The sequence below is a fragment of the Ambystoma mexicanum genome, chromosome 11 (assembly GCF_040938575.1).
Source record: "Ambystoma mexicanum isolate Mex_15411 chromosome 11, UKY_AmexF1_1, whole genome shotgun sequence".
In the NCBI taxonomy this organism is placed as follows: domain Eukaryota; kingdom Metazoa; phylum Chordata; class Amphibia; order Caudata; family Ambystomatidae; genus Ambystoma; species Ambystoma mexicanum.
This window is the reverse complement of record NC_090934.1, coordinates 1,232,283,338-1,232,302,832: the sequence shown is the minus strand read 5'-3', so window position 1 is coordinate 1,232,302,832 and position 19,495 is coordinate 1,232,283,338. Positions and strand designations below refer to the sequence as shown.

At 47.9% G+C, this 19,495-nt stretch overlaps 1 protein-coding gene across 3 annotated transcripts in view; it reads left to right on the top strand.

Moving 5' to 3' along the window:
• The window catches only part of CD276 (CD276 molecule), a 271,504-nt gene that overhangs the window by 127,388 nt on the left and 124,621 nt on the right, over nt 1–19,495 (top strand). For all 3 annotated transcript variants that reach the window (XM_069624602.1, XM_069624600.1, XM_069624601.1), the window contains exon 2: nt 8,591–8,714. In XM_069624602.1, the coding sequence (XP_069480703.1) occupies nt 8,642–8,714 (73 nt within the window). In that variant the 5' untranslated portion in view covers nt 8,591–8,641. The remainder of the gene's footprint in view (nt 1–8,590; nt 8,715–19,495) is intronic.

Genomic DNA, 19,495 nt, shown 5'->3' with positions numbered 1-19,495 from the left:
TTCCATCCGCTCGCAGAGTGAATGAATGAATTGCAGTCACTTTCATCTAAGCCGCCCTTTACTGTGTTCCACAAAGATAGGGTTGTACCGAGGGTACGTCCATCCTTTCTACCTAAGGTAGTGTCCGAGTTTCATTTAAGCCAGAAAGTGGTACTTCCTTCTTTCTATCCTCCTCCTCATCCTGGTAAGGAAGAGGAGCGACTCCATACGTTGGACCCTAGGAGAGCTCTGATCCATTTTTGAAAAAAAAATTTTTTAACCAGTTTTTATTGATTTTATTCAAAACAAACATAAACAACTCAAGCCAAACATACAGTGGATGCATAATGTCAATCACAAGTGAGTATTTAATGCCATTATCTTGCCCACTGTATCTCCCCTTCCCTCCCCAGCCTTCTCCTCGTTATCTCCAGTCACTCCCTCTTACAGTAGGGATTCCTGTTCGACAGAACTCGATGAGTCTATCCACAAACGAAGGCCCAAATAATTCCGCAATCAATTGCCTCCAGCTCGTTAGGGTCATAGCTTCTTCATCTACCCCCCCCCTGTACACGCTTCCTGCCATATCACAGTTTCTGCCTCCGCCCATTTTTGCAGATCTTTCCACCAACTCCATTTTCAGTCTGTGGCATGCCTTCCAGCCCATCGCAATCCTTCTCTTTGCTAGGACATACACTAGGTCTTTCAGTTTGTTTACATGTTTAAGCTTACATCGTCTGGGGAAACCTCCTATCAGACAGGCCCACGCCGTATCCACCTTCATATGGATCCCCTTGTCTTCCAGTTTTTGTGCTATTTCCCCCCAGTACCTGGGCACGCCCAAAACATATGCACCATTCCCACATTTTCTTCATCACATTTAGGGCACGCCTGATGTCCGGCATTTTTAAATTTGGCTATCTTCTGCAATGCGAGCACCACTTCAGACCAGGTATCCTTAATTCGTTGCACCACCCCATGGTACGTAATATATTCTTCTGAGGCGTCAGGTATGCCCTGTGAGTTATATACAATTGCATCTGTTGTAACCTAGCATTCCTCGATGCTTTCTTATGGTATCCATGTGCTCTTTCCCACATCCCGTCACTCATCGGGCCCCCACTTCCCCCTCCCAATCCAGTCTGAGTTGCACCACCTCTTTACCCACTTGGGACATTAACATCTCATACAGTCTAGACGTTTCATGTCCCCCTTCTGCAATGTCATATATCATGTCTATAGCGATATCTGGGTCTTCTGAGAGCACCACTTCAGACCAGGTATCCTTAATTCGTTGCACCACCCCATGGTACGTAATATATTGCCCGCCCTGCAGCCCCGCTTGTTCCACCAACTCCCCAAAATCCAATATCTTCCCCTCCCGCCATACATCCCCCATCGTTGCTATCCCAACTGGTTACCAGTATTTCCTAATCATTAGCCTAAATTGCTTTTCGCTTCCTACCACTGTGACCAATGGAATCTGTGGGACACACGGGGATGGCTTTTCCATTAAACTGCACGCTCTTCGCCACATCGTCCAACCCAGGCTCATCATCCTCGGGCGACCTAACTCTAATATAGGTAACCATATCATCTCTTGCAGGAAGTATGGGGTGCAGTCCCTCTGAAACAACCCGTGCTCTAGTGTAGACTCATCTGAGAGCCATTTGGCTACATATTGTAATTGGCTTGCTACATAGTAAACTTCCCAGTTTGGTAATTTAATGCCCCCTTTTTCGTGTGAATTTTGTAACTTCCACAGGGCTACCCTGTTCCTCATCCCGTGCCACAAGAATTCCCGGCATATGCTATTCAGCCTAATAAAAAATGTCCTAGGTATTAAATATGGGATGTTCGCGAAGCAATGCAGCAATCTGGGCAGCGCCACCATCTTGAGCATCGCCCCTCGTCCCATCATCGCCAGGGGGAGCTTCGCCCAGAACTTCATGCTATTTTCCAATTTCTTAACTGCTCTCTCCGTGTTGTGTTCGTGTTCAGCTTCTACCGTGTGATATATATCTACTCCCAAATACCTGAATGTGTTAACCTCCCACGGCACCTGTAGAGCCGACAAATGCTCTAACGGGAGCCCTTTGTACCTGCCCAATAGGAACATGCAAGACTTACTTGGGTTCACTGCTATACCTGATAATTGTGCGAACCTCTCCATCACTTCCAATATGTAGTGGAGGTTCTCTTCTGGGTATCGCAAATATAATAACATATCATCTGCATACAGTGAAATTAGATGTGGTGTCTCTCCAACAGAAATTCCTATCATGTTGTATTGCTGCCTTAAATAAATCGCCAGGGGTCCTAGGGCCAGGATATACAGCATAGGGGACCATGGACAGCCCTGTCTGGTACCTCTGCTAAGTTGCCCGCTTTCAGAAACCACACCCCCTGTCTTCACTCTAGCGAGTAGTGCAGTATACAGCAGTTTGACCCATTGGAGATATCCCGGTCCCATGCCTTAATTGGCTAGGGCCGCAGTTAACCAGGGCCATTTAACCCAGTCAAATGCCTTGATCGCATCCAGCGAAATTATCGCCATCTCGCCCATATCTCCCTCGGCTTGTTCAATGACCCGGTGGAGTCGCCTCAGGTTATGCAAAATGTTTCTATTCGGGACGTATCCCGTTTGGTCGGGGTGCATTAGCTTGCTAATAACCTTCTTCAGTCTATTTGTCAGAACCGCTGTAAGAATTTTGCCGTCCTGGTTTAACATCGACAAGGGCCGATAGGAGCCACAGTCGCTACTCGGCCTATTTGGTTTGGGAAGTGGTACAATGACCGCCTCCCGCAGGGAATCCAGCAGATGCGCAGCTTCATAAGCTTCATTTAACATCTCCAACAGCGGAGGGAGTATCTCTGTTTTATAAGCTTTATAGAATTAGCTCGGGAGGCCGTCAGTTCCCGGGGTTTTACACGTGGGCAGTTGCCTCACTACCTCTTCCAATTTTTCTAGGATTATCGGGGCATCTAGTTCCTCTCTCTCTTCTGCGCTTATCTGGGGTAGCCCTATATCTTCCAATGTGTCTCTTATCTCTTCACTGCTACTCCTAGTATCATCCCCGTAAAAGGGGCTTATAGTATTCTTCGAATTCCCTATTGACCCCTTCCTGCATATTGGCTGTGCTCCCGTCTTCTCTTCGTACCGTTCTGATTGGGAGTCTGGGGGTCTCATTTTTATATAGCCATGCTAGGACTCTCCCTGGTTTGTCCCCTCCTGCGTGCTGTCTCTCAATATACTTTTTGTAGTTGAGATTGCACAATCGTTCCCAATATACAGCACATTTCATTTGCAGGTCTAAGACCCTCTCTGTGTCTTCCTTAGTAGTACCCTCCTTTCCTTCCACCCTTTCTATTTCGTTTTCGGCCTGCTGCAGTTCGGTCAGGATCCCGTTCTGCAGTCCCCTATACTTTGCTATGCCAATACCCCTCACCACCACCTTGAAAGCCTCCCAGAGAGTGCCCGCTGTCTTAACACTGCCAGTGTTTATTTCAAAATAACTGATTATTTCTTCTCACGTATCTTCTCTGAACACGTTACCCTTCAGCGCCTCGGCTCGCAAGTGCCATGTGGGAAGCCTTCCCCTCGGGGGTCGGTATTGCCATACCAATATCAGTGGCGAGTGGTCCGAGAGGACCCTCGCTTTATATTCTGTGTTCGTTATTTCAGTCATTAGTTCATGCGTGACAAACGCATAGTCTAGCCTAGTATGTAAGTCTTGAGGGGCCGCATAGTGCGAGTATTGTCGGTATTTTGGATGGCGTGCCCTCCATGCATCATCTAGCCCGAAATCTGCCAGTAATGATTGCAATGCCTTTGCAGCCGGAGTGGGTCTATCTATTTTCGTGTCTGATCCGTCTATTTTGGGGTTTAACGCACAATTGAAGTCCCCCCCCTCCATATCACTACTTTCCCCACAACAACGCTGAGCTTACCATACAGGGTCCTAAAGTACGCAGCCGTGTCCTGGTTCGGGGCATAAGTATTTACAATACATATCTCTCTGTTTTCCACCAACCCTTTCATGATCATCCTGCTGTCTGACTCCGCCGCCGAATACAACAGCTGGAACGGGACATGTGGGGCCACCCATGTAATGACTCCTCTAGCATAGGCCGAGTATGCTGCCCCTACCATCGTCCCCTTCCACTTCTTCTGTAGTACCTCCAGCTTTTCCCGCGTTAGGTGGGTTTCTTGTAACAAAGCTATGTCCACCTTCTGCCTGCGCAGGTACAGCATAACCTTGTTTCTTTTCAGATAACTGTTGAGCCCCCTAACATTCCAAGTTACTATCTTAAGATCTCCCATGGTTCATATCGTTTTGCTCGGGGTGTAGGCTTGCACCCCAACTTCCCTCCCTAACTACCACACACCACTGCACCCCCCCCCTGCCATCACTCCCTCCCACCCCAACCCCAACAAATGCCCAGCTCCATCCCTGGATCTCAGGCCCTCCCGCATTGATTCTGGCCTCGGAATCCCAGGCCCAGAACCCAGCAGGGTGTCACCGGGCTACCAGTGACCTAACTAAACTTATATTTGTGGGGGTACGGGGCCATGCTCAGTATAACTCTTATCTGATATTTAGGTTTTGTAGTGCTACCGGATCATATTATAGCCGTGTCTCTAGGCCTACTTCCCACTAGTTATATGCAATGCTATATTCCAGTCCCATTGTCATCAGGTGCAGCACATAGGGCACTCCAGACGCTTATTACTTATCTCTGTCTTCATCTTCCCGGACCCCGGGTTCCTGGGGGCTGCTCTGCGCGTCCAACCATCCCATGGCATCCTCTGGGCTGTCAAAAAACCAAGTCCTGCTCTTGTGGAACACTTTTAATTTCGCTGGGTAGAGCAACATGTATTTATGGCCTGCTTCCCGTAATCTTCTCTTCACTGAGCCAAAATTCATGCAGCTGCGCTGCACCTACAGGGTGTAATCCGGGCATGCTGTGATGCTCGCTGCCCCCCCTCTGGATCGTGCCCCCCTTCCTAAAATGTTCAAGGATCCTTTCTCGGTAGTTTAGGATCTTAGCAATCACTGGCCTAGGGGGTGTTTCCTGGCGGCGGCTTCCTCATCAATGCCCTGTGCGCTCTCTCGACCGCGAACCCCTGGGACAGGGTTCCTCCAGGTATCTCCTGCAATTGCATGGACTCAATGTATTCCGTGGGGTTCGTACCCTCGGCTCCTTCTGGCAACCCGACAATGCGGACATTGTTCCTCCGGGCGCGCCCCTCTGCCTCCTCCGCCCTATTTTCCAGGTTGCCTACACGTTGCACTAGGGCATGAATTTCCGACTTATGGGCCGCTCAGGCCGCCGTGTTCGAGGCTTCCTCTTTTTCCAGGACCCCTGTGCATTCATCCAGCGATCTTCATTCTTGTCGTAGTAAATTCACATCCTCCTTCACTTCTCCGACTTTCAGCTCTAATTCAGCTTTCAGTTCATTTATTGCCAGGCCCTATTTTGTCTCCCAAGCCACTTTTAGATCTGTAATCGCCGCCAAGACCTCTTTGTTGCCCATTGCTTCTGAGCCGTCTTCCGGGGTCTTGTCTTTCTTCCTGGCCCCTTCTGCGCCTGGTGGTCTTTTCGTGAACTCATCCAACATGGCCATGTAGCCACACCCTCCGAGAGCATTGATCCTTTATATTTCTGGGATGTTCAGAGTCAGAGTGGACAACCAACTCTTTGTGGTGCATGCTGGACATCGATTGGGCCAGGCTGTTACCAAACGGACATTGTCCAGGTGGATTATCCTCACCATTACTGAATGTTATCAATTGGCGGGCAAGGATGCTCCTGAAGGGTTGCGGGCCCATTCCACTAAGTGCGTGGTGGCTTCCACTGCCCTGCAGTGGGGAGTTCCTATTATGAATATTTGTGATGCAGCAACATGGGCTTCGATTCACACCTTTGTCAAACATTACTCCCTGGATACGCTCCATGGCCAAGATATGGCTTTTGGTAAGGAAGTTCTTTATTCTGCCATCTGATTGGGTATTCTAAATTCTTTTCCCTCCTCCATTTTCTGGTACTGCTTTGGGAGTCTGTCAAAGATGTGGAATACGCTGGAGGACACAATCCATTCGAAGAACAAGTTACTTACCAACTGATAAGGTTCTTTCGACTGGATGTTCCTCCAACGTATTCCCCATCGACCTCCCAGCCTGCCCCTCTGGAGAATTTCCTATGCTATCGCAGCTTACATTCCCGCAAGGCTATCTGCAGTCCAGCTGGAATGGTATACGAGCATGTCGCACGTTATGGAGGAAAAAAAATTAAACTGAGGCTACGGGCGCTGTGCGTCCTATTTATAACAACCAGTGACGTCACCCTCGACGGAGGCCTTCGAGGGACATCCAGAGGTCAAGACTCTCATACCTCAACCTTTCAGATACCAAGCGTGAAGGTTAAGGATTGGGACCTCCCAGATGATGTAACAAAATCCCTGTACCGTTTGCGCAAGTTCTTGCGACTGGGGCAGAGATCGCAATGTTGATCCTTTTCAGTGCTCCATTCCTATGGTTTTCTCTTACTTTCTTTGGCCCACAGGGGCCTTCAAGTGGGTACCATTAAAGGTTACCTAGCAGCGCTGTCTATCTTTAAACGCTCGTCTGAAGAATGTTCTTTCTTACTTTAAGAAACTGAGCAATCAAAGGAATCTTAAAGGACTGACAAATGTATTCCCGCCGCCCCTTTCCAGGTGCCGGTTTGGGATTTGAATTTGGTTTTGAAATTTCTCATGGGTGCTCCGTTTGAACCTTTGCACTCTTGTCCTGTGAGATTACTGTCCTTCAAGACTGTGTTCTTGGTTGCGGTTACTTCCGCTCGCAGGGTGAATTGCAGGCACTTTAATCTAAGCCACCCTTTACTGTGTTTCACAAGGACAGGGTTATACTGATTACGTCCCCCCTTTCTACCTAAGGTAGTTCCTGAATACCATTTTAGTCAAAAGGTGGTTCTTCATCTTTCTATCCTCCTCATCCTGGTAAGGAAGAGGAGTGGCTCCATCGGTTGGATCCTAGGATAGCACTGAGCTTTTACATTTCTAGGATGTCAAGGGTCAGAGTGGACGATCAACTCTTTGTAGGATATGCTGGACACTGTTTGGGCCAGGCTGTTTCCTAACAGCCCTTGTCCAGGTGGATTACCATTATGGAGTGTTACCGATTGGCGGTTAAGGACCCTCCTGAAGGGTTGAGAGCTCGTTCCACTAGGGGCGTGGCTACTTCCACCGTCCTCCAGTGGGGAGTTCCTATTATGAATATTTGTGACGCAGCAACATGGGCTTCGATTCACACCTTTGTCAAACATTACTCCCTGGATACGCTCCATGGCCAAGATATGGCTTTTGGTAAGGAAGTTCTTTATTCTGCCATCTGATTGGGTATTCTAAATTCTTTTCCCTCCATTTTCTGGTACTGCTTTGGGAGTCTGTCAAAGATGTGGAATACGCTAGAGGACACAATCCATTCGAAGAACAAGTTACTTACCAACTGATAAGGTTCTTTCGACTGGATGTTCCTCCAACGTATTCCCCATCGCCCTCCCAGCCTGCCCCTCTGGAGAATTTCCTATGCTATCGCAGCTTACATTCCCGCAAGGCTATCTGCAGTCCAGCTGGCATGGTATACGAGCATGTCACACGTTATGGAGGAAAAAAAATTAAACTGAGGCTACGGGCGCTGTGCGTCCTATTTATAACAACCGGTGATGTCACCCTCGACGGAGGCCTTCGAGGGACATCGTCCCGACGCAGGACGCCCTCTGCCGAAAAATTTCCGAAGTACACAGCTGTGGACATTACATGTCAAAGATGTGGAATACGCTGGAGGAACAACCAGTCGAACGAACATTACCAGTTAGTAAATAACTTGTTCATCTGACTGGCTAAAGGAGTGCAAGCAATGTCATTTCTTTGCAGCAGAGCGGGCACTGCAGTGACTTGCTTCCTCGTATCTCCTCCCTCGTGGCTCCTGCGGCTTACTTGCTCCCAACATTGTCCCTTATTTTCCAGGGGAGTCTGAGGGACCATAATGATGATGTCCAAGTAGGAATTCTATATTGGGGCAGAAACGAGTGGGTGGGGCTAGGGGGGGGTGGCAATCCTAGTTATTGGGGCGGGGAGTGGATTCTAGAAATCTAAACCATCACATACTCCAGCCCTAGCACTTGGGACAGCATCAGACATCGACACAACACAATTGCGTGCACGCACATGGACATGCTGCACGGGACAGTGGAAGGTTGGGATATTTAATGGAGCATTACACCTGTCAAACTTGAATGTAGTTTTCCTGAGGTGAGCTGTGGCAAAGCCCACACAACTCTGTCTTTACAGTGAAGTAAAGTGAAGTGAAGTGAAGTGGCAGCATGAGAGGGGTGAGGCGAAATGGTGGTGAGGGGAAGATCTGGTGCGCGATCTGACTTGTATGTTTTGCACATAAGCCAGTGTAGCCCTGTCTGACCCGTACACGCATATTTTCAAACCCCCTCCTCTCCAGTGGGTTGTTTACTGGGGTTGTGTCGGTATAGATGGGGAGCGTGTGTGATTTTGGGTTACTTACCACTCCACGTTTGTCCTTTTCTCCTGCAGTGTTGAGGTGCAAGCAGAGCTGCTCCTTGTCCTGTCACCCTTTCACCAAGAATGAAGCGGCGAGTGCGGGCAATGCCTTCCTGGTCCCCTCCAGTCCTTCCCTTGTTATTGGCCTGGCTCACAGGTAAGGTTTTTGTCTCCTCAACATTTAAAATTTTGGATAAATGATTTGCCCTTAAAATGATTGAGGTAGTTTGGTGGAGTTGCATGTGGGGTTCCAGAGACGCAGTGTAGCAAGGGTAATGGTGCAGGCCAGGATTAAGGTTTGTCGATGGGGCCGCCTTTGGGGTTTTGGTACTAGAATAGCACGGGTGCTTTCGGTCATGATGGAGGGAAAGGACGCATGAAGCGAATCCCCTAGCTGCCCTTACCATGCCACCCGAAGAAGGCACGTGCTCGTCACATTGCCATGGACCCATTATATGCATGCAGGCCTTTATAAGCCGCCGATACTCCCTGCACCATCTAGGCATTTGTAAAACACATCAGTATTCCGTAGTGTTCTGACAATTGCTGGCTGAACGATCTGCCTTTGTTGACTTGTCGAGAGGTAAGGGAGTGCCCTCCACTCTTGCTGCATGTTCATTAGATGACTGTTAAAGGCTATTTGTAGTGTGCAATATCACCACCAGAGTGGTCCCCTGGCGCTCTGGCGGATCTGAAAGAAAAGGGTGGTAGGTTAGGGCGTGTTAGTAGGACAAAGTTTGGAGAAGAGCAAGGGAGCTGTGATGTACTGTTGGCAGATTCAGTTCGGTTAACACTGTTCGCTGAGCTTTTTGGTGTGGTGTCCGGTCTGAGTCTGTTGTGTGAGGGTCTGTGTGGTGTGTTTGTTGCTGTCTACATTGTTCCTCATTGTGAGAGCTGTAGTCCTTGTTGAAGGCCCTGTGTCTTGATGTTCTCAATGGGCATTGAGGAAAATGTCTATTGTTACCGCACGAGGGGAGGGTGTACCACGGAATCCAGCTCCATCCACCCTTGTTAGCTGGATGTCTTTTTTCAGGGATTGTGTGAACTTCATTTTGACTGTTACTCAACTCAAGGTAGTATTTAAGATTAGAGCGCTCCAGTTGGAGAGGTAGATGCATAAGTTAAACTTACATAGACTACCATTGTTTGGGCCTTATGCTTGTTTGCGTGTGCATGTGCAGCAGCGGATGGGGGAATTAGTGAAATTAGATCAACCGATTGCAAGAGGCTGATTTTAATACTCCCTTTAAACTTTCTTCATCTGAATGCCCGGAGGAAATGGATAGGTTGGAGTGAGACATTTTTGTGTGAATTGGGAGCGGATGACTTGTGGATATTTTATTGACTTGCTAAAGAAATGTTGAATGATATTAGAACTTGTTCCGAAGCTATATTTTTATATTGAATTGTAAGGACCTTGCTTTTATTTATAATCTGTATTAATTTTTCAAGGCAGTGCTTTTACTCCGAATCAGTGTTGTCTGCGCCTTATGAATTTATGTAATTTTAATTGCATTTATATCGATTGCTTTTTTGTTAAGGCTGAAATGCAATTTAAATAGATATCGATCGTGAGCTGCAGGCAGTTTAGGGCATGCATTATAGTGCTGTGGTCGGTCACTCAGTAGATTGCAAGTGGAATTAAAAATGCAGAAACACAGTGATGATGTAGGTATTGAATGCCCAAGCTACAATTTTAGCCCACACATACATTTTCAGTGCACAATAATGTCATTTACATACATATTGAAATGCCTAGGGCCCAGTCATATCCTAGATATTAATTGTGCAGCAGTGATATCAATTCACAGTTGTAATTGTGCATGCATATGTGCATATGTTTCTATGCATGCAAGGATAGGTATAGGACGTTTTTATCGGGAAAAAAAAATGGTCGCAATGACCAAATGTTCTAAAAAATGCTACCGCCAAAGGTTCAAACACCAAAAGTTCTAACCTTTGGTGGTAGCATTGTAAAAAAAAAAAAAGCGGGGGTCTCCCCCGCATCGCCCCGCACACTATACTTTATGGTATAGTGAGCGGGGGCTGCGGGGGACACCCCCGCAGCCCTCTGTTAAAAAAAAAAAAAGAAAAGAACCCGGTGGCGCCGGTTCCCGATCATGCAAGTGAAAGGGAACTGGCGCTGCAGGAACCAAGCGTGAAGATGAAGGTAAGTGGGGTTTGTTTGAGAAAGGTGCAAACATTTGGTAGCTCGCACCTTTCTTATGCAAACGTTTCGCCAGTGGCATTTTCAGCCGTGGGCAAATCACTTGGATTCCAAGCATATACCTAAATATGTGAACAAGCTCATATGTATGTGAGCAGAAATCCTTTCATAGACAATGACATCTTTGGTGATGTTATACAGCCACAGTTGTGCCTCTATAGTTAATGTTACCTCATAATGTAGAAAGGGAAATGCAAATCTGTTTTCCTCTGTAACTAGTTTTTTTATCCTCGAACGTTGACCAAATCTGGCATGCAATTGATCAGGCTAAAGCTCAAGACACCAGGATATGAACTCCCTTACCTCACTTGGATATCTGCAATGAATAATGTACCTGGGAGTAAGGTAATGTGAGAAACCTGAGGGTATTCGCACTTCTACTCCCCTTTGGTCTTGGATCCTGGCCCTGGGAGTGGAGAAGTGAGGAGGATCAGCTGGGTGGAGGATCCATGGGGATTGGGAGTCAGACCTACTCGGGTGAGACGCGGTACTCCACAATTCCCTTTCAAGAAGAACCCTCTATTCCAAGAGCAGTTATGGGATATTGTTATCCATGTCCCATTGGCCAAGCAATGGATAGAAGATGCCTCAGTCCAGAAGTACCAGAAAAAGGGTTACAAGTAAAATGGGTGAGGCCTGGTATCCCCCTTTCCCTGTTAAGAATCAACCCGACCTTTTCCCCAACCTTCATAGGCAAATGTAAGCCAGTTCCCTTAATTTCTCCCCAATTGACATTTGACAGTACTGGGACGAAGAAGAGGTGACCAAGAGTAATGAAGACTACACTCTTACACCACTCTGGTACTGGGATGAGGAACATGCTTGCTAATAGTAATGAAGGTCTTGAGTTGAAGTGTCTTGAGACTGGCTTTAAAACTCCTAACCCTGTATTCAGAGTCTGTGCAGCTGGAAGCAGTGCCGAGGTGGGCACTGTAATCCTGTAATCCTGACGCCTGCTGCTTGTTGACTACAGGCGTGAGAGCCACACCGGAGCATTTTAGGGGCAGACTGAAGACCCATAACCATTGTGGTAACAGTGGAAGCAGAGGAATCCTTCAGCAATGCCACGTGTGCATCGAAGAGCTCAAGAGCCCGTGAGATTCAGGGACACGGGAATCACAGAGCAGCTCTGCACGCAAGAGCAACACCTTAAAGCAACATTATCAGTGAACTCATTGTCTGTTCCGGTAAACTGCAAACATAAGTTGATACAAAATGACAAGCCATTGTTAACGTGAATAGAAGGCGTAAGTAGAGAAATAATATCTGCAAACAAACTTTCCCATTGGGATTCAATTAAGACTTTACACAAAGTGTTGTGGACCTGAAAAGGTAAAAGAAACGTTGCGCAAGCCACAGAAATTGTTTGAATGTTTGCTAAATGAACTAATGAAATGTTGGTAAACCTCTGAAGAGAAATATAAATGGATTTTCCTAATGAAAGGCACGTTTTGAAGATTTGTTGGATATATGTTGCACAACAGCTTAACTCAAATCTTTAACTCAAATACATTGCTGGCTGATTAAAGCCAAAAAGGTAACTTTGTAAGCCAAACAGTGAACTTTGTAAATAAATACAATATCACAAGGCTAAAGACTGGCAGGAGGTTTGTGACACATGGTGGCATGGCCACGACGCTAACCAGGAAGCCAGAGAAGTGTGAAAATACCCACAAAGCCAAGAGGCCGATAAAAGGAACTAAGGCAAGGGGACTTGCTCCTGTGCACCAAGTGCCAATTAACCTGTGTTTGTGTGCTGAGGAGTCCCGGGACCATGGTTGGATGACCTGTAATGGGTGGACCGTGCGGTCTAACAACTGCGCCTAGACCAGAGATTCCTGCATGGTAACGTATAAGAACCCGACCGACAATTGAACGAATACAACGTGAAGCATCTGGCAGTGACTAGCTAAAAGAAAAGTTAAATGTTCTCAGAGGAAGCGATGTTGCAGTCCAACACTAGTCAATTTGAAGGTGGGACAGTAGACGCCAATGAAACAATAAGAAGCCCCCCAAAAGAAGAAATTGAGAACCATCCCAGTGTGTGACTATAGTTCAGTTGGAAAAAACAAGACCAAGGGGTAACAGTATAACTGATGCATCGAAACCCAACTCATTATACATCCTGATGAAGGCCTGAACCCTAAGTCTGTAAAAAGAATGCTGGGAAGGGGCGGAACTTCAACTAAGGGACGAAACACCCAGTGTCGACTAGATATTGTTAAAATATATCCTTCCCTATTTGTGGAATGTAAACGCACATCTAAACCGCAGGAAAATGTTAGCATGCAGAAGCCAATGCAAGAACTGTGATCACAATCGAAATTAACTAGACCAAGAACCATCAATTAGGCCATAACGTGTATAGACCTTCTATCTGTCTGTCTGTTCCTCCCTGCAAGAATAGAATACTTTCCCAATAACCTACTCCTTGTTTTACTGTAAACGCAGCCCCTTAATACACTAGCCCTATACCCTTTGCACTTTGATGTACTTATTATTATGGCAAAAAATGCACTTTAATGAGCAGGAAAATTGTTATGTAAATCTGTTTTCTAACTGTGTTGGTATATGGGAATAATGTCATTAATGTTGTGTTGGAAATTTGTATTCAGTGGTAATTTGTGAAATGTTAGAAGAATTGTTGTGCTGAATGCCACATATGATTTTAGAACATGTCTTTTTTTTAAAAATACATTTACTGTATGAAAATGTAGAGGTCAAGTGCAGTATTTGTTCACAACTGCACCTCTTCCAGAGATAGGTCACTTGACTTGCACAACAGAGGGAGGGGTAGCTTGCACTAGCGTGTTTTTCTGTTGAAATATTAGCCCTGTTTTCAAGTGAGGCCCCCCCGTAAACCAAAAAAAAGAGGGGCAGACCCATTGTTTGTGAAAAATGTTGACGTATAAGGACACTTGGCCGCAACCTAATAACACCACTGCAGATGATTGCAGTCTTGGGTAAGGGAACCCTGAGACTGATACGGACCATATCTGTTGTCTTGAGACAGAGTCTCAAGACCCCTTTTGTTTTGAACTGTGTTGCTTGAAACTTGGGAAGGGAACCCTGAGGAGTGATTTTGAACAAGAACATCTTGAACTTAAGAAAGGTGATCCTAAGACTTTTTCAATGAACATTCTTGTGCTTGGGGAAGGGGAGCTGAAAGTAAGCTGTGAGCCAAACTTTAAGTTGAAAACTATTTCCTTTGACGTTGACATTCTTACACATTGGTTAATTGAAGATGTGAGGGCAAGGATTGGTTTTGGAAACGGACAGACTTTTAAATTGAACTCTTTGACCGTTCATATAGGGAAATCCCACTTTAGCTAATGGAAAGATAGGCCTTCAACCGTCCAGACGTTTCAGTTAATAATTATCTTTTGTTGAAACTTTAAGTCTGTTGTCTGTGTCCTTCTTCTTGATGCCTTCACAGGAAATAATGTAAATACAAATGTACACGTAAGTTGGGGGTGGGGGGGGGGCAGCTAATCTATACAAAAATACTATTTACTAATCAGACCTAGAGTTGCCCGGCCAGCATAATGAATTACAAAAACTGTGTGTGAGCAACATATATAGGCAACTACAAAAATACTAAAAGACAATGGCCCTCATTACGACCCTGGCGGAAAGTGACTGACCTGACCGCCATAGCGTAAATAGCGTTTCCGCCATTGCACGACGTAGCAAAGTGCGGCTAATTCCGACCCATCGTGCACGAGCACTACGCCATGGCGGAAGTGCAAAGTCCGCGATGGCGGAAATGTCCCCAAAACGCCCCTCACCGCCGTCGTACGGCGCCCTAGGTGCAATTCCGCCACCCATCTGAGCGTAAATATACGGAAACGGAAGTTAAAAAATGGTCCCGGAACGGGAAACAGCACGGCGTACACCTATAAAATCTGTATTCCCACACAACCATAAAAAATACTACCCTGAGACACATCCCAACCCGTCATCCACCCCAGTGAAAGCAATAGAAATGGGAAAAGTAGCGAAAAAAGCGTGCGACCGCAAGCGGCAGGTCCACTTCTCCCGTGAGGAACTCACCGCGCTCACAGAGACCCTCCAGGAGAATGCTGGCGTCGTCTTCTCGACGCAAATGACCAGGACGGCACTTGCGAACAAGAAGGCCATATGGGCCCTGGTGGCACAGCGGGTAAGTGCGGTGGGGACCGCACCCCGCAACCCACAGCAATGCAGAAAGCGATGGGACGACCTGCGGATACGCATACGGAGCATACTATCCGCCAACCGTAACATTGCCACAGCTACCGGGGGAGGATCGGAATCACCCATCAAGTTGACCCCCTGGGAAGAAATCTGTGCCTCCACCATTGGAATGGAGAGTATAGAGGGAGTCGGAGGGATGGAGAAAGGAGTGCAGACATCCGAAGAATCAGGTAGGTGGGCCAAATAAAACAATGCTAAATCCACAATGTCCAATCATGTGAAGTACCATGTGTCCGCATAGTGCAACAGTAACACATGTCCAGGAGAACGTCCACATACATTGGCCTGATAGCGCACTTTAAAACTCACATTAAATACATAAATAATTAAAAATCCTAAAAACACCCTCTACACGTGCAGCAGGCACACCCTAACTGCAGGCTGCAAAACAACTGCATCCTCAATCCACACAAAAATGAAACCACCTCCAAGCCCCCGACCCAAATCACCCTCAGGTACCACCCCAATGCATGTGATACATTGCCATTCCAATTTCCACAGACCCATTAATAACGCTCGCCCTCCTTTACTCCACCACAGGGTCCGATGCAAACGACGAGCTCCAGGACACCCCTACCAGCACACCTGCAAAGACGGCCAAGACCAACGGCCAAAGACCCTCCACCTCAGCTGCACGCATCAAGACACGGCAGCAGCACAAATCAAGTGGCAGCACACAGGAGGGAACTTCAACAGGCACCCCAGCAGCCAGCATGCCCACAACAGCACCACCACAGGTCCCCCCAATGGATGCCACAGAAGTCACTGCTTCTGGTGGCAGCAGCACCATAGGTGACACTGCATTAATGGCAGCATGCTCCGACACAGAAAACGGGGATGTCGAAGTAAGATCCATCCATGACCTGTCTCAATCCCCCTGTTTGTTCCATCCCGTACACCATGAGGATACCACGCAGGGGCACCCACAAGACGACGACTGGCCATCCCCCACAAGCCCTGTGGCAAGGCAACATGAGGTGTCCAGCCCCTCTGACACCACCGCAAATGGCCATGGCACAGCAGAGGCAACAGTCCCTCGACCAGGTGATCGTGCAACAGCAGCAACTGGCCATGCTCCTCAAGGACCATGCTGATGAATGTGGGGGTACTAAGGCAGCCATAGAAACAGCAACTGAGACACTTAGGGCAGAAATGGAGAGAAGTACAGAGACACTAAGGGCACAAATGGAGAGAAGCACCGAGAGCCGAGGGGGGAACTGCATGCGACGTCCAAAGACGTATGTGCTGAACTTGCCGCTGTGTGCCGTGTGCTCACTGAGCTCTCACAAACCCTTAGGGACATGCATGGACGTGAGCAGGCAGAGACATCATCCGTTGCAAGTTCCGTCCAGGGCAGCCCCCAACGTAGATCTGGGAGGAACCTGCGCTCCACAGGCAGGGGTGCCCCTGATACCCGGAGAGGGGGCTTGCAATAGCGTCTGCCCACTGACAATGAGCATCTTCGGACACTGGTGTTCGGGGGGGAGGTAGGAGGGTGGAGGGGGTGTGTTGGGCTCACTTGGGTGGCGGGTCGATGGGGTGTGTAACATAATTTCACATATGCTATAAACATTTCACAATCATCCAATGAGATGTGTGGACATTCATCTTTTGTGTACGAGGCCTTTATAGGCGTACGGTCCATATTGTGCATGTTCCAGACACACACAGTGCCACAAGTCCCGTGTCCATGTAACAGCCACCAGGCGTGAGTGCTAGAAGCATGCATCTATGATATTCTGACGAATCTCACGGCCCTCCTGTGCCTCGCTGACTCCTTGAGGTGCTGCCACATCCCCACCCTCATCATGACCATCTTCAGGTGCTTGCAGTTCTGCGTCAGGGGGCATGGGCACATTTCTACGTACGCACATGTTGTGTAGCATGACACATGCCATGACCATCTTTGCAACCTTCTCATGGCGGTACAGGAGTGCCCCGCCAGACCTGCTGAGGCAGCGGAAACGAGTCTTCAGTAGGCCGAATGCCTGTTCTATGACTACACGGGTACGTGAGTGGGCATGGTTGTAGTCCTCCTCAGGCTGGTTCTGTGGGTTCCGGAGTGGTGTAAGGAGCCATCTCTTCAGTGGATACCCGGCATCACCTGTATGTGGACAATAAAGGATGTTTGTGGAATGACATTGCTACGTACGCCCCCCCCCTGCCAGGTCATTGCCGCATCACATACCCCACATTATCATGCATGAAATGAGACTCACCGAGTAGCCAGGATCTGTTCCCTGCGTGTCGCTCCATGTAGCGTGGTATTCTAGAGTTCCTCAAGACCATAGAATCATGGGTTGATCCAGGAAAGCGTGCACAACAATGTGTAATGATCCTGTTGGAGTCGCACACCATTTGTACATTAAGAGAATGAAATTGTTTTCGGTTGCGGTACTGAGCCTCCATGGCATGTGGGACGACCAATTCAACATGGGTGCAGTCGATGGCACCAATGCAACCCGGTATGCCGCCAAGTGCATGGAATCCCACTTTTGTGTTCGTAATTTCCTGCTCCGAGCGTGGTAGAGAGATGTAGTCGTCTGCGTGCTTCAGGAGGGCATCGAGCACTTGCAATAGTGTCCGTGAGAACAGTGGCTGTGAAATGCCATGCAACTGTCCGACTGTGTGCTGGTAGGTGCCTGTGGCCAGGAAGTGGAGTACAGACACCACCTTCAGTAGGGGTGGGATGGCGGTTGGGCTATCTATCATGCTGACAAGGTCAGCCTGTGTCATGTCCACAATGGCGGTTATGGTGTCCCGGTCCAAACGGTAGAGGGTGTGGATCTGCTCATCCGTGAGGTTGAACGGATGTGCTCGGAGGCGTGGGATTGCGGGCTGCCTGCGTGGTGGTAGTGGCTGTGCTGGCGGGCCTTGCTGGCCCTGCCTTGCCCTCCTCCTCCTCCTGCGTCTCCTCTGTGCGGCCGGTTGTTGTAGTAGTTGGTGTTCGTCTTCTACTTGGAGTTGGAGTACTTGCAGTGCTATCAGGTCCCCCAGGGCCAACATCGCTAGTCCGGCCGGTAGCATTTTGGAGTGGGTGTGGTTGTGTGAAGGGGTTGGGCGTGCAATTTATGTGTTTTCAAGCTGTATTGCCTCCACCTGTGGTGATTCATTCCACCTGTGCAAGCTGCAATCCCCTTTGGGCGAGCACGTCCCGCACGCAACGCTGCAATTCGACGCATGGCATCTTGCTATTACAATCATGTATTTGATCCCGATGGCAGTGAAATATTGGTTCATATGTTCATTCTGCTATGGTCCCATTGTTTCCCATATTATCTTTGCAGTCGCGAACAAACTTGTGAAGGCTCAGTGGAATGTAGTACTCGATTAACGGTGGACCCTCATGCAGCACTGTACCGCGGTTCACCGACGGGCGGGGCGTCCCATTTGTGAGTGAAGTCACTTTGCATTTTCACACATTGCCGCACTACATGGATGGATTTGTTATTTCAAGCGGTCACAGATGCCTTTTCGACGTGATGTTGCAAATGAGGAATTCGAAGGACGGCGCTTTCGGTCTTCAGCTAGCGGCGAGGAGACGCCCACAGGTCTGACTGCAAATATAACGTTCTATTGTTTAATGTCCTTGGGACAGGGGCCATGGCGAGAATGCAATGATTGATATGAATAGTATGGGATGCGCAATAGCGTGGTGGACGATAAGTCAGGACGTTCCCAAATACATGTTACTTCACAACACTGGAATTCCGGCCTGGAGCACAGTGGATTTTGCAGACTGCATTACGCACAGACTCAATGGAAATTTCACATGTTATGTGAGTACATAATCAGGCGTTTTCATACCGGGATGAGGGAATGATGTATGGATGCATGGACAGATGATTTGATGGAGAGTTTGCCATGTACAGGGCTTTTTGGAATCTATCCACCTCCCCTGCGCTATGTGATGCAGAGCTGCCATAGTGGGACCATCGTCTATCTGGCCTTGTTGAACCCTCCCTGTCTCGACGCGCCTTCAAACACTTGTGTCTATGCACGTTACTAATCCCATCGAATGGATTCTGTTTTGACAGACGCATGCACACAAACACTCGTTTGTAATAGTGTTTTCACCTCGATATTTATAGTTATGATTCGCAAGTGATATTTGGGTGGGAATAATCCTTTGGAGTGGGCTAGCATGCATATGGCTGTAGATTTAGTGTGATCATTGAAGTGAGTAATACAAATCAAGTTCTGATGGCCATACTATTCTTTTTCATTTCATTTGGGTGACAGGTATCGCCTCCCCTTTTGCCGCTGCCATCTGTATTCCACTCCTGCAGATGGCTTTTACTCCCGACACCTGCTGCTTCGAGTTAATCAGTGGAGCACCATTACGATCTTATGGGACGATCGCCAATGGGCCACATGCCCTTACGCGGTACTAGTGGCTAGGAGCAACATTTCGACCTTTCAGCTGGACTAGTGCCTACCTAATGGGACGGCCCTGCGGTTCTAGGCGCTTCCAT